We start from the raw sequence: 13,946 nt of genomic DNA on the forward strand, positions 1-13,946 counted from the left end.
TATGTTATAAAGATTTAAAAATGTAATACGAAATTGCTAATTTAACTGAATTTAGACATTCCTAAACATGAAAAAAATGTAAAGTAAGACTGAAATTTGATTTTTTTTTTTGTGTTCCACATAACAATTAAATGATGATGGATTTTTTATGTTTGATTTTGCGATAGGTTTGCGAAGAAATATAGTAGGCGCCGAAAACATTAGCCTATCCAACACTGCTAGGCTAGGCCTAGCCTTACCTCGATTTAGGTTCTGTTATCACACATAAAAGCGGCCGACATGATATTTTGTGCGAGATGCGAAATACAAAAACCAATTTCATTAGAGAGGATGCACTTTATTGACTGTATGAATTATACATAAAAGCAAGAGCATTCCAGCGGATGCGATCTACAACGTCTGAATTTGCCTAGTAACAAAGAATTTGTCGAGAAAATGGTATCTCCTATAAGAACTAGTCTGTATTTCTCATTTATTTTATTCTTTTGCAGGGGCGTACGCACCCCGCAAATTCTGAAAGCTTCACTAAATTGCCCCGAGTTCTGCTTGCCCCTTGTGCTTTCGTTTCGACCCCCCCTTAGATTTTTCACCGTACGCCAAATTTTTTGTGTAAAACTAAAATTTTTGCCAATATTTTTCCATTGTTTATAATAGAGTAAGGCATATGAATTTTTTCTAAAAAAAAATCTTAGTGAAATTTTGCCGGGAAAGGGGCTTTGAAATTATTAAAATAATGCCGATGTCAGCAATAAATCTGTGTATGTTTTATTCCGATTCTTGTTAGAATTACATTGATAGATTATACAAACAAATAAAGCACATAGGCCTAGTATAATATTTATATTAACACTAGTAGTTGATTATCATAGCAATTACACAACATAAATAAAAAGTGTTGGGCACTTTCCGGGGCACTTTCTTGAACGAAAATAACCACTTTCTGTTCTCTCACTCATCATGGTTCCCACTCAGGTTGTAAATTTGTAGAAATTTAAAACCTGATAATCGAATAAATAATTCAACTTTAGTTAAAATTGCCATTAAACTTTTTTAGCTGAAAGTTTAAAAAAACGAAAAGACATTAAACCAATACCCACCATCGAATAGGGCCCTAGTTAGTAGTTGGGTCAGATTGTAAGTAGACCTACCAACCACCACCTACTACTATTCTATCATCAATCATGACACAACAAGACGATATCATCACTCAAAAATGCCAGCCTAGGTTTTCCTTTTTAGAAACTAATCATTTCGGGAGGTGACACGCAGCCAAAATTAATCATAATGTATCGTATGTACTTTACTTATATAATCCGCTTTGATTTCACACGGAGTTCAAATCACAAAACATGTAAACTTAGAAAAATAACTTACCACTTTCAACTTCATTCTCAGCATTCGAACTTCCAGCTACGCAAGTGTGCAGTGTGTGTGGCGGCGATATAACAATTTACGTTATCTCTAACTCTCTCTGAGCTGCCTGTCTGGCGTTTGACACCGAAGCTCCCATTGTTTAATGAAGCGAAAAATTTAACATTTTAAAAATACGTTTATATATTTCTCATAATAATCTTGTTCTTCATTTCATTATACATAAATATGCCATGATAACAAAAAAAAAATAAAGTTTAGTTTGAGAGTGTAATTTAATAAAATAGTATAGATGTATTTAAATTTTATTTTCTATTTTAAGCAACTCGCAATATAATTTTAAATTGAGGATGATGACAATCACCACGACGACGACACGAGCAGTTCAGACACTGTTGTTTACATTTTTTTTGCATTATCAAGATAAGTCAATAATTTTAAGCTTTTCACGTCGAAATGTCTGATTTTTCTGAACAGGAGTATGATGAAGAGCAAGAAGGGACTGATGAACCTGAGTTAGAACTAGAAGCAGGCGAAGAAGAAGAACAAGAGGACCAAAAAGAAGAAGAGGTAGGCCTACCTATAATACATACACTGTACACTAGCTAGGCCTAGCTAGCCTAGGCCTAGGCCTAGCTATGATTAGTAGGCTAGGAAGCCCAGACGGCCCCCAGAGCAGGCCTGTCTGGTTGTGGCCTGCCTACTTACCGTGGCCTACCTAGCTAGGCCTAGTAGACCTAGAGGCCTTAGTAGTACGGCATTTTAATGCTATTATTTGGCCTAAGAATAGGCTGGCAAAGTTATTTGTTACACCTCTGCCTCTGGTCATAAACCAATTCCTTTAAATTCTGATATTCCTAGCCTAGAGAGGGGCCTAGGCTAGGCCCTAGGCTTAGATGTTGTACTATTAGTAGTAGGCCTAATTGTAATAATAATGATATGTAGGCCATAGACTAGGCCTATATGTGTTTATGTTTAACTACTATAGACTATAAACCTATATAGTGATTGTTACTGTTTTAGCGCGGCTTACACACCTGCCAACTCTCGCGCATAAATGTATCAGGCGCAAACAAAGTTGACTATATCTCTATATTATTATAAGCTATGTGCGTATTAGCCTTGGCTGCACGCTTGCAATATCATTGCTGATACTTTAAGTACACGTCTAGAATTGTAAATGGACAGTTGAAGACTGACCCTGCATACTATGTTAACATACGATGAATAATTGTTATATTAATTTATATAACTTTTCATGAGTTTTATTATTAATGCGTAACGTCATATTTTGAACTTAAAAGCTTACTTCCAAATATCAACAAGACGAGATGTTACACCCTCAATGGATGAAATTAATTTATTATTTGCAGAGATTATTAACACTTCTAATTTTCAGAATATCCCGGAGAAAACTCTGACAAAAGAAATGGTAGAAGATGGTCTTTCACTTCTATGCAAGACTGGTAATGGTCTTGCTCATGCATATGTAAAACTGGATTTGAAGGACAAGTAAGTTGAATTAAAGAATATTTATACCTACAGCAACAACACATCTTCCACTTAACAAAGAGTACAAAAACAATACACACTAACACAGTCAGTATGTTCCATCTTGGCAAAGAAAAATTACTGTAGTGTCCTAATGATTTTGAAGCTCTGTTTATTTATTTTATTTATTTCAACAATATTTTACAAGGGTGGTCCATCCAGCCGGAGCTGATCATTAGGGACCCTCAATACATAAAACAAGTAACAAACGAAATATAGATAGATAAACAAAGAAATTAAAATGAAAAAATAATAATAAAAACAAAGTAACAAAGGAGAAGAAATTATTACATATATACATATTACATAAATAACATTTAAAATAAAATCAAATTGACTATAAAATAATTAAAGGCAGAATAATAAGGCAAAAAAAAGAAAAGCAAAAAATAACGAAGTTAAAAATAAAATTTAAAAAAAAAAGTTTAATATATATTTATAATGTATAATAATAACATAAAACAAGTAACAAAGGAAATAAAAATAGATAAACAAAGAAATAAAAATGAAAAATAATAATAAAAACCAAGTAGCAAAGGAAAAGAAATGTTTATAATAATAGGGCCTAAGTTGGCTCTTTTTGTTGCAGCCGAAAAATATGTAAATAACATTCTAAAATCTGCATCTTCCAATCAGCATCAAATTTAAGGAGGACCGAAATACATGTAACATTATCAGTGTGTGAAGATTTAAATCGGTCCAGTAGTTTTTAGAGTTATGCGCCGGGAAGGACATACACACACAGAGACGTGCACTATTGCAGTGACCTTCACCTCTCCTTCGGAGAGGCAAGGGCAATAATAAAAGTTTCAACCATGTTTTTTCCTCTATCTTGTTTCTTAAAAATAAGAATCAATTTTTTTGTTTACAGGGAAGTAACAGATATCAACATCTTAGCATTATACATCCATCTACGATACATAGACATCTCTGGCAGTCTACTTCGTGACATTTCACCTTTGAACTCATTGACCCATATATTAACCTTGAAGTGTGACCGTAATCTGTTAACCTCTGCTAAGCTTGATGAACTGCCGTACCTTCAGAATGCAAGTTTCACAAACAATCGAATCACAACGATGGAAGGCTTGAACCATCCACTTCTGGAAGTTCTAAACATGTCTTGTAAGTGCTGTTTGTTTAGCAGGGAACCTACTGCATCATACGAGAGTCATACGGGCATTGTACGACAAATCCAAGTCTGCTAGACGATGCAACGCCATCTGCTGATTGTTGGTGGCAATCTGAACAGATTGTCATCACAAAAAATCCACCGCGTCGCGGCATTGCATTCTCCATCGAATCACATCAGCTGGTGACTGTCAGGCACAGAGTGTGCACAGTTTTAGAATTAGATTGTCTTTGAATATAATGATGGTAATAAATATAATAATAAAATAATAATAATAATGATGGATATTGATAATTGTTGATTGTATAAATGTTACCTTTCAAAGTCGGTGATATTTGCTTCTTGTGGCTTTCGCTGTCATCTCGACACCTTCATCAGCAAACTGCAGGGGTCCCAAGTTGAAAGAAGTCACTAATGAAATTAATTATTATAGATATAAAACAAATGAAATGTGTGGTGTTAAAATAATAGTTAGAGAATTTAGCGCCTTGAGCACTACTGCAGTGGATTTGTGCGCTTTATAAATCTTATTATTATTAATTTTATAGTAGTTGTGGGTGCCTTCCACAATAAGATCATCTCAATGCACTGACAGTATTCAGACGAATCATGCCAAAAAAATAGGGAAAAAATAAACAAACTTGCCGTTCAGGTAATGAAATGAGACATCTGCTGAAAATGGCATTAATAATTCAAAACAATCCGCAAAACATGAAAAGGAGGAAAAAAGCGCACTCCTGATGTTGAGATGGTGTCTCTTTAAAGTATTTACTTAGAGTTTAATCTGATATACTAGTAGAAAATTATATTATAATTATGTATTAAAAAAAATTAATTATGTAGGTATTAGAATGCTTTGTAAACTACTTTTAAATAAACCTTTTTTTTTTAGTCAATGAAATCTCAGTAATCAGTGGACTGGAGCCCTCAAAGTTGGGTCGACTACACACACTGGAGTTAAGAGGCAACAAGCTAACAACCACAGCTGGAATTTACTTGCCTAACTTGAAAAATCTTTTCCTTGTAAGTATGGAATCAGATAGTTCATCTTTTATTACAGAACTTTGTATCACAGTTTAATATTTTTCACTTATATAAAAGAATGATAAAAATTATATATTATTTTCTTGTTATTCTTACTTTGTTGTTATTTTTGGTAAATGTAACTTTATTACTATTATTGTTTATTTTATTGTTAAAATAGCTAAGGGACAACCAAAGATGCCAAGTTAGACTAATTTGCAGGTGGGAGATTTTGTTTTCCCTCCCCCTAGGGATCGTGGGCATACCGCCCCCCCCCCCATCTCATTGAAAAACTAGTAAAAGAGATTTTCAAATATTTACCGACCCTTATCAAAATTTATATCGAGAAGGTTACTTAAAATAGAAAGCCAACCACCTCAACCAGGGTGTGAATTTGTGAATTTTTAATGACAAAACCACTCATTTCAAGCATTGTAATGATGGATATTTAGTGAGAGAGTTTTTATATTTTTATTAAAACCAATTTCTTCTGATTTTAAATACATTTTCCCCTGAATTCGTGATAATTCGTTATCACACATAGACTTGACCTAAACGCGTCACAAATTTATGATCACGCATGTATTTCTGCAAAATGCATATTTCATCCAAAATCACTTTAAAATGCGGGACCGTCCCACACGATGCGAGACGGTTTGTAACTATGTAACTAGATGTTCCAAAAGGACTTAATAACAAGCAAAAGTTTAAAATCATGAAAGAGTGGTAAAATGCCAAATATAAGTGATATTGTTTGTATGAAATTTAGCCCTTTAGATTTCTGTAGGCTATAATCTCTACAGCATTTTTAAATGACACATCAGGTACTTCATACTATGTGGTAATTAATTGTTTACCTGCTATCTTTATATATTTAGTATTGTATGTTGTAATTTTCATGTAAACATAATTTTGGAGGCACATTTATCATGTAAAGTGTACTGCTCTTTTGAAAGTGTAGTATCCAAATAAATAATTATTATATAGTGTGTTGACTGCTCCATAATTAAAACGTTGTTAATGTAGAAAAATTAATCTTGGCTTTATTAGGTGTATGACATTTCCACAGGGGACCAATTAACCAATTACTAAGCAAGTTATGATAAGTTATGTAACCGATGTGATGACATGGTAAATTAAATCAATCATTGAGATTCCTCTCAGCATGGAGGTATAAGATAGAAAAATTATAAAATTATTATTATTATTATTATTATTATTATTGTATACTTATATAGCGCATATCAAACTTCTCTATGCGCTGAACATTATTACCCCGGATCACTGGATCAAGCACATATGGAACACACACTCAGGCCCCATAGGGGAATTCCATAATGTTGCAGCTGTATTCAGCGCAGGTGTTTGAACCTACCAGGTACCCACTTTTACTCCTGGGTGGAGAGAGACAACCGTAGATAAAGTGCCTTGCCCAAGGACACAAGCCTCCATGCTCTCAGAATAGAGATTTTTCTAGTGTTTGGCAGCTACAAACTTTAACTAACTAAACTTGTTATTTATGTATAAACTATAAACATTATTTCTAATTTAATTATAAACATTATTATTATTATTATTATTATTATTATTATTATTATTATTATTATTATATAAACATTATTTCTAATTTAATTGTGTATATTTAATTTAATATGGTTATTGTATTAGCATACTGTAATGTATAAATTTTAAAAATGTTAAACTCAATAATTTATTTAGCTCGATATATATAAATGAATAACCTTTAACCTTTAACCTTTTATATATATGTATGTATATATATATATATATATATATATAAAAAAAAAATATCTCAATTTTTTGTGAAACAGTGCTCAATCCCACTGAAAAATCTATCTCTTATACACATCTAGATGTGTATAAGAGACAGATTATGCACTTGTCAATTGTAGTCCAAACTTCCATGGAAACTGCTAAGTGATACGCACGCGTAGTGCTTCCATCAAGGAACCTCATCTCCTTGGCCTAGCTCTCACGTTGCTTCTCCGATTCAGACCTACTGTAGGCTAAACCTTCAAGTAGGTTTTATCCTCCAATCATTTATTAGCGAGGCATTTTCCCAGGACTACGGCGGTGTGGCGGGGACTTAGCCGGGGATGTACATTAAAACGATGCTCCGCATTGCTAGGAGGTGGCCGGGACTCTCACATGCATGTAACCATTTTGGAAATTACATCCCCTGCTAAGTCCCCGCAAGGCCCAAAATGAGGATAAAAATAGGCCAGCAAAAACTTGCCAACTTTCAATCCTCCGTGTTTTTACAAATACTCAAGTTTATGAAGTCATTAACACATTGTACCCTTACAAATCTACAACAACTTTGCTACTATTAGATAGTAAAGAGGCCCACATTTGGCAAAGAGTAGAAAGAGGAGTCGCATGTGGATTATATATTATTGCCTATTAATATTTTACAAAAAATTTGTTTTACGATTGGCAAATTTTCCTCGGGTACAACGTACATAAATGTAGTTTCCGGTACGATCTGTCTCAGTGGAAACCATGCCTCAGATTGCAGTGTAAAATACGGTGGATGCTGAAGCATGGAAAATCTACTATAGGTTGCCAAAAAACCTGTGCCAATTCTTGTTCGTCAATATTCTCAAAAATTGTGGAATGCCAACTTGAAATTTTGTAGGCTGCATTATATGCCAGACAATATTACTATCATTAATTATTACAACGCTTACATTTCAATAATTCACATTTATCTGAATTGTTTACAATCCAGGCCATGTCAAAATTGTCCAGAAGTAAAGATACTGTAGCACATAGAAGAACTTTACTATTTTTTTTTATTTCGCTTTATCAAAGGATTTCATCCATGCTTTATCATTCATTGAAACTGATGCATGAATAACTTTCATTATTTACTAGGAATAATGTGCATTGTTTATTATGTTCCACTTGAAGGGCTTTAGCAACTTGTCAACGCAGATTGAAGTCAAGGTTCAATATGTTCAAACAAGAATGTAAAATGACAGCGCAAAAAAAAGCTTCTACATATAGATGTGTATAAGAGACAGGTCGTTTGTTTTATTTGTTTAAGGATTTTTAACTATAAGACTATCATACACATTTAGGTGACGTTGCCAAGACAAATTAAGATTTTTAGCTCTGATGAGGAGCTCTAGAAACACTCAGCTGATTGGTTAATAGATCTTTTTTATATGGGCGCCAATATACCCTACTGCCTCTATTATACTACCCTCAGAGCTTTCAAGATTACGAGAACTTGTTTTTTTTAAGCAGCGGTCTACTCTGTAATAACATAACACCATACGCACACACTTTGCCTGTAGGCAATGATCAAGTAACAATTCCATACTTTTTTATAAAGTGTTTTCGGTTCGTTTTTCTTGTTCAGAAGTCTCCATACCAGCTTCAGGTCCCACTTTAAGAATAAGGTAATTAGCATGTCTTAATAAGGACATGCGCTGTGATCAGCATTGTCGGGTTTCAAACCAGAGAACATGCGTGCTAAAGGCCAGTTTGCACTTAACAGCAGCGAAAAAAATAAAACAAAAGTATGTTTTTATGGTGATCCACACTGAACGCAAAGCAACTATGTGACAGGAAGTAGTGTTGCTCAGCATAGAATAATTTTCTGTTTCTGACTCCGGTCATCCTTCTGAGCATTTAGGCTGCAGAACAAGCCACGAAAATTGCGTGCGCTACTGCTGTTGTCGTGCACTGGGTAAATGGATCGCAATATGCAACAGAATATTTTTATCACTGTTGTGTGCCGCTGTCACATTTGTGTAAATAGGCCTTAAAGCTGTAGTTTCCACAATTTAATAACATTTATTTATTTAGCTTGCTAGCTTTAATACAGGTATCTTTCAATGCTGACCCCATCCAGATTATCAAACAACTGTAGTCACGATGTGCCTACATATGAGGCATGTCGTGGTGAAATGGTTAAGTTGTCGCACAGTCCAGTATTGAGTAAATGAGCTATAAACTATGGGAGCTCAAAAAATTGCCTAAAAATCCAAATTTGTTTTTCACTATAGATCAACAGTTTAATGTCTTATTAATCATGTCCTAAAGTATTAGTTCTGGAAGTGGTTAACAAATTGTTTATTTAATGTTATTGTTCATAGTTCATTCTATTAAACAATGTATGCACAAATAACTTTGAAAGGCAATTACTCAAAATCCCGTTTATAATAATACTCTAAGAGTAACGTACTTTCACTTTCCAATAACTTTGGCTTGAATTGAAATGTCCAATTTTGAATGAATGACTCCTCATCTTAAAGATCACATACTCAGGTATCTAAAAATACCAATAACTTGAATTTCAATTTTTGCTACAACTTAGCCATTTTGCCACAACATGCCTCATATGGTCATGGTGTGATGTCATCATGACCATATTTAGGCATGTCACATGTTTTTGTCAGATAAAATTTGATAGCATGGAGAGGGCTTTATTGTCATCAAGGCACATTATTACCCTGCTGTTCAGTTTATTCTGGCTCTTTGCATGCCTAAATATATTTATAATATAATATCCCCTACTTTTTAGACAGGGTTTAATTGGGTGCTGGTCTTGGGTATTTTACTTGGTAATGCTGGACTTTGCTGGGTTTGGGCTGCTAGTGGGTTATGGTAGGGTGCTCGAGATTTACTGTAGGGTGCTTGGCTTATTAGGGTGTATGACTTGGGCACTAGACTTATGGCCTTCAGTATTTCTCTCAGAAAGTTGCTGGAAATGATAGTGGGCTTAGGGTACTGAGCTCCTAATTTCAGAATTATAAGATTTGGGTACAGTCCTTGCCAGATTAATACTATAGTACATTAATTATGGATCATATTTATTACAATACTAATACTGTAATAAACTAATACTCCATTCATTAATTTAATGATACCTAAAACATGTATAAATATAAAACATTATATATAAATAATTAACATTAATATTTATTTAAGCAAATAATGTATTAAATAAGGAATTAATGCTTGGGGTTACTAATGATTAAATCATCAGAAATGAGTAAATTGACGACATTGAATACAAAATACTGTATACTTTCATTTTTTAAACATGTACATCAAAAGTATGCATATCTGTAAAAAAGACAGACAAAAAGCTCATTTGGATCGAATAAATTATTAGCTTCTAACGAGTAACAGATCGAACAAAAAAGTAGTTTCTACCGACTTACAGGCATTTTCTACAAAAATCCTTAAATTAACAGCCAATGTAATGACTATGCAAAAGAATACAGGAAAGTTACTATTTAACTGTCCAAAATTGATGGGGGATTTTTTTTTTAATTCAAATTTTTTATTTTAAGTAAATAATTTAATTCAATATAAAATTAAACAATTCAAATGTGTAATTTTCATTTTTTTTACCTCATGACTAATAGTACATCTTTAAGTATGCATGCTGATGACTGAATATGGAAAATTCTTACCATGTTTCTTTTTAAAATATCTACACAGGGAGCAGAAGAGGTGATTGAAGAAGATGAAGATGTTTAGAAGCTAAATTCCATGCCCAATAACAAGAAAATAATAAGTCTTCAATCAGACATACGCAAATTTCACAGGTGTCAACTCTATCGACATTCCAAGAATATTAGTTGGCGTAACATTTTTTTATCTATTTCTGTATGCTGCCCGATGTCTACAGTCAGAGCTTTTGTTTTTATAAGATTTATTACATCGATTCTACAAAGAATTTTTTTTTTAGATGGCTCGCTAACTGTAACATAAAAGTAGTCTCATTTAAATCTCTTTGTTTATTATAGAACATTCTTATACCTTATTTAGAGTACTTTTTAAAGATTTTTAATGGGTGGGAAAAATAAGATTTTGATTTATTTAAATAAATAAAAGTAAAGCGGAGAATATAAAAATATAATTTTATCAACAAATAATAAAATGCTTGTGAGAGTGCGAGCCTTTATGCCTGCTGTCGAGATTCTATCGTATGGTCATTAAGAATTTGCATTGTGAACAGTTAGGCTAAAAAAAAATGTTATGTTGCCATACCCCGACCGACCCTAAAAAATCGACCGACCCTAGATATTTTTATTTAAATTTCACAATACAAGTTTACGTTAGCAAAGTAGGCGTGGTCGGGCGTCACTGAAAATGTTTCAAAAGTGGTCCAAGGGCGAAAAATATGACAATTAGGGGCTTTAAAGTCTCATTTAATTGATCTTATAGATTTCAAAGCCTTTGATGAATATTGTGGCAGTGTAAAAAAAAAAAAAAAAAAAAACCCACCTACCTACCCTATCGTTTTGGGCCCGTTACACCAACATAACATTTTTTTTTTCAGGCCTTAGTAATGCGTTCATGTATATAATTGTAAGGAAGTATAAAGAATTCTTAAAAGTTAATCAATGTGTATCTGTCATACCAGATATCTCCTCCAAATAAAATATAAAATTATATTGAGCAATTCACATGCAGAATGCTCTACCCCCCAGTGACCTTATTCTTTTGATTTCAGAGGTTTGGAATGGAAATTCTACCACTATGTGTTCCTTTGATAACAAATTTCCAAAGTATTAATAAAATTGCATTGAAATTTAGCATTCAAATGCTACCTATGACTCTGGAGGCCTAGAATGGACTGACTGCGGCTTACTGTCTGCAGGCAAACAATCACTTGTATTTTCCTAATAAATAATCCATGGGTATTGACCCTATTTTGTGCCTGTTTGTGAGCTTGTACATGAGAACTACAGAAATGTATGAAGAGTTTACATAGTTGTAAATATGTTTTGAATAAAGATTATGAAAAAGATTGATTGATAGATTATTTGACTCATTGGAAAAACAAAACAAATACTGTACATCTAATTATTTCTCTCACATTTATACAAGTACTATCACAAATTTGCATACATAACCACCTGGGTAAACAATTTAATACTATATATTATATTGCAAAAAAAAAGAAACATTTTCTAAGTCTTCAGTTTTAACATACTCCTTACAAACTTGTTTTAACATAATACAGATATTGTCGTAATATTTGCAATTAACAAAATCTTTAGTAAGACAAATTAATCTCTGATCAGTGATTTTTTTTTCTGGTTTATACTTATGCAACATAAATTAAATATTCGCAGATATTTATCAAAATTTTTAATAACATTAACATAATTACGCAGGAATGACGACAAATATCAAATAGTTATAATTATTAAGTACAATTAACATACCTGCACAATACAACATTATCTATATAATATGAATCTATATATTACTGATATGTACATATATCTATCTATCATTTTCTTGCACATATTTCTACTGTTTGTCGCTTGTCTGTGAAATTACCTCCCTGAGAACGCCAAAGATACATGGAAAAATTACAGACATAATTTAACTCGGTTCAGTAGTGTAAATCTTTTTTTTTTTTTTCAACCAATGGGGACCACTTACAGAGGTCCTTTTATTGGATGTAGTCATTCTCTATGCAGCAGCTAGAATGCTTTCACATACTGTATTTCAAATAACAACCGACTATGACCCAAATAATATAAAAAAGGTCAAAGGTGGAAGCTATTAATAAAGGTGGATCTGGAAACTTATAAATGGGTGCGGGGGAATATGGTGTGGGGTGATGATATTTAATTAAATGACATTCTTTATATTGCACGAAAGCCCTCCGAAAAAGCCAGGAATCCCCTACTGAAAATATTGAAATATCATATCACCTCTTCCCCCAGTTGGCACCCCTCCCAATCCATCGTCACCCACTCCCTCCAGGTTAACACTCATAGAAACACTACTGAACATTTCAGCTTCCTCCAGGATTGTTATGGAATGCAATTTAAATGATATAACCCACCGGCAAAAGCATAAACTACTTACATGATTTTGAAACAACTTCAATACCAAGAATAAATAACTTGCAAAAAAACAATACATACTTATTACTTATTATTGCACAGTCCACATATCTATAAATATCGTTACTCTAAATATTTTTCAAACATTTATATGGACATTTTTCTAATTCCTGTTCTTTAGGAATGCTTCAAATAAACTCAGATTTGAGAAATTCAGTCTGTCATGATCAGAGGTGACGCCAGTTTGCTAGAGAGGGGAGAGGGAGGGGGGCGACAATGTTCCTGATGCAAGCCAGGGGTCACCCAGAACACCACCTCAGGAAGGGTTCAAGATACTAAGGCACCGGAAGCACCTACAATGGACCTTTCTGTTAAGCCCCGCCCCTTTTTGCTAAGGTTCCACAAAATGACAGTGTAAATGTATGTACACAAGTGCCTTTATGGGACAACACACACGTGTGTATCCCTGGCACTGTTCTCATTGGTCAGATGTTAAATTTGATTGACATTCTTGAAAAGTCTATTCATGGATTGGAAAGGCTTATGTCTCACAACCTGTAAAATTTACATAGATTGTTTTTCCCTTCCTGATAAAATCTGCTTTGTGTTTTTAGCTCTCCCCAATGGAGGGGGGAGGGCTCTCAAGCTCCCTATATTGGCGCCACTACTGGTCATGATTTGGGCCACAGTCCTTGATCATTCAAAACTGGTACCAAACACGTACCTTAAAATCAACACAAATTTATTAATTGTGTGTATCTTCAATGTCACAATAAGAAAAAATTAATATAAATATATTTTTTTTATTCAGCACCACACAAATTCCAAATCATTTGACATACAGTTTTATAATAATAATAATAATAATAGTAATAATAATAATTGAATAGTGGTCGATTGCAAAGAAGGCGATGATGATGATGATGACAATGACAATGTTGTTAATTTTGACCAGCTCTGGCAAAACCAGCCATTTTTAGGAAAAAATAAAAACTTAGTTTTTGATGTGTTTACATATT

At 33.4% G+C, this 13,946-nt stretch overlaps 2 protein-coding genes and 1 long non-coding RNA gene across 3 annotated transcripts in view; 2 read left to right on the top strand and 1 right to left on the bottom strand.

Annotated features, from left to right (window-relative positions):
- LOC117109449 (zinc finger protein castor homolog 1-like) overlaps positions 1–1,513 on the bottom strand; it is a 65,189-nt gene extending 63,676 nt beyond the window's left edge. Inside the window, exon 1 of the mRNA XM_033251809.1 lies at positions 1,375–1,513. The gene's annotated coding sequence lies outside the window, so the exon portion shown is untranslated. The remainder of the gene's footprint in view (positions 1–1,374) is intronic.
- A 216-nt stretch (positions 1,514–1,729) lies between these two features.
- On the top strand, positions 1,730–5,163 carry LOC117109414 (leucine-rich repeat-containing protein 23-like). The gene is made up of 4 exons (XM_033251765.1): positions 1,730–1,941; positions 2,771–2,883; positions 3,794–4,047; positions 4,947–5,163. Exons 1-4 carry the CDS (start codon positions 1,828–1,830, stop codon positions 5,132–5,134), a joined length of 669 nt encoding a protein of 222 aa, XP_033107656.1. The 5' UTR covers positions 1,730–1,827; the 3' UTR covers positions 5,135–5,163.
- Positions 5,164–8,151: 2,988 nt separating this feature from the next.
- Positions 8,152–11,877, top strand: LOC117109415. The gene is made up of 2 exons (XR_004445520.1): positions 8,152–8,505; positions 10,559–11,877. It is a non-coding gene; the product is annotated as an uncharacterized LOC117109415 (long non-coding RNA).
- Positions 11,878–13,946: the final 2,069 nt, after the last annotated feature.

This window comes from Anneissia japonica, unplaced genomic scaffold (genome assembly GCF_011630105.1).
Source record: "Anneissia japonica isolate Jap-2015-1 unplaced genomic scaffold, ASM1163010v1 scaffold287719_len1884721_cov185, whole genome shotgun sequence".
NCBI classification, from domain to species: domain Eukaryota; kingdom Metazoa; phylum Echinodermata; class Crinoidea; order Comatulida; family Comatulidae; genus Anneissia; species Anneissia japonica.

What these genes read in the sequence shown, in the direction of transcription:
- LOC117109414 (XM_033251765.1), top strand. Translation starts at nt 1,828, where the DNA reads ATGTCTGATTTTTCTGAACAGGAGTATGATGAAGAGCAAGAAGGGACT. An exon ending in AGGACCAAAAAGAAGAAGAG is followed by an intron (nt 1,942 to 2,770) that starts GTAGGCCTACCT and finishes TCTAATTTTCAG; the next exon opens with AATATCCCGGAGAAAACTCT. An exon ending in AAACTGGATTTGAAGGACAA is followed by an intron (nt 2,884 to 3,793) that starts GTAAGTTGAATT and finishes TTTTGTTTACAG; the next exon opens with GGAAGTAACAGATATCAACA.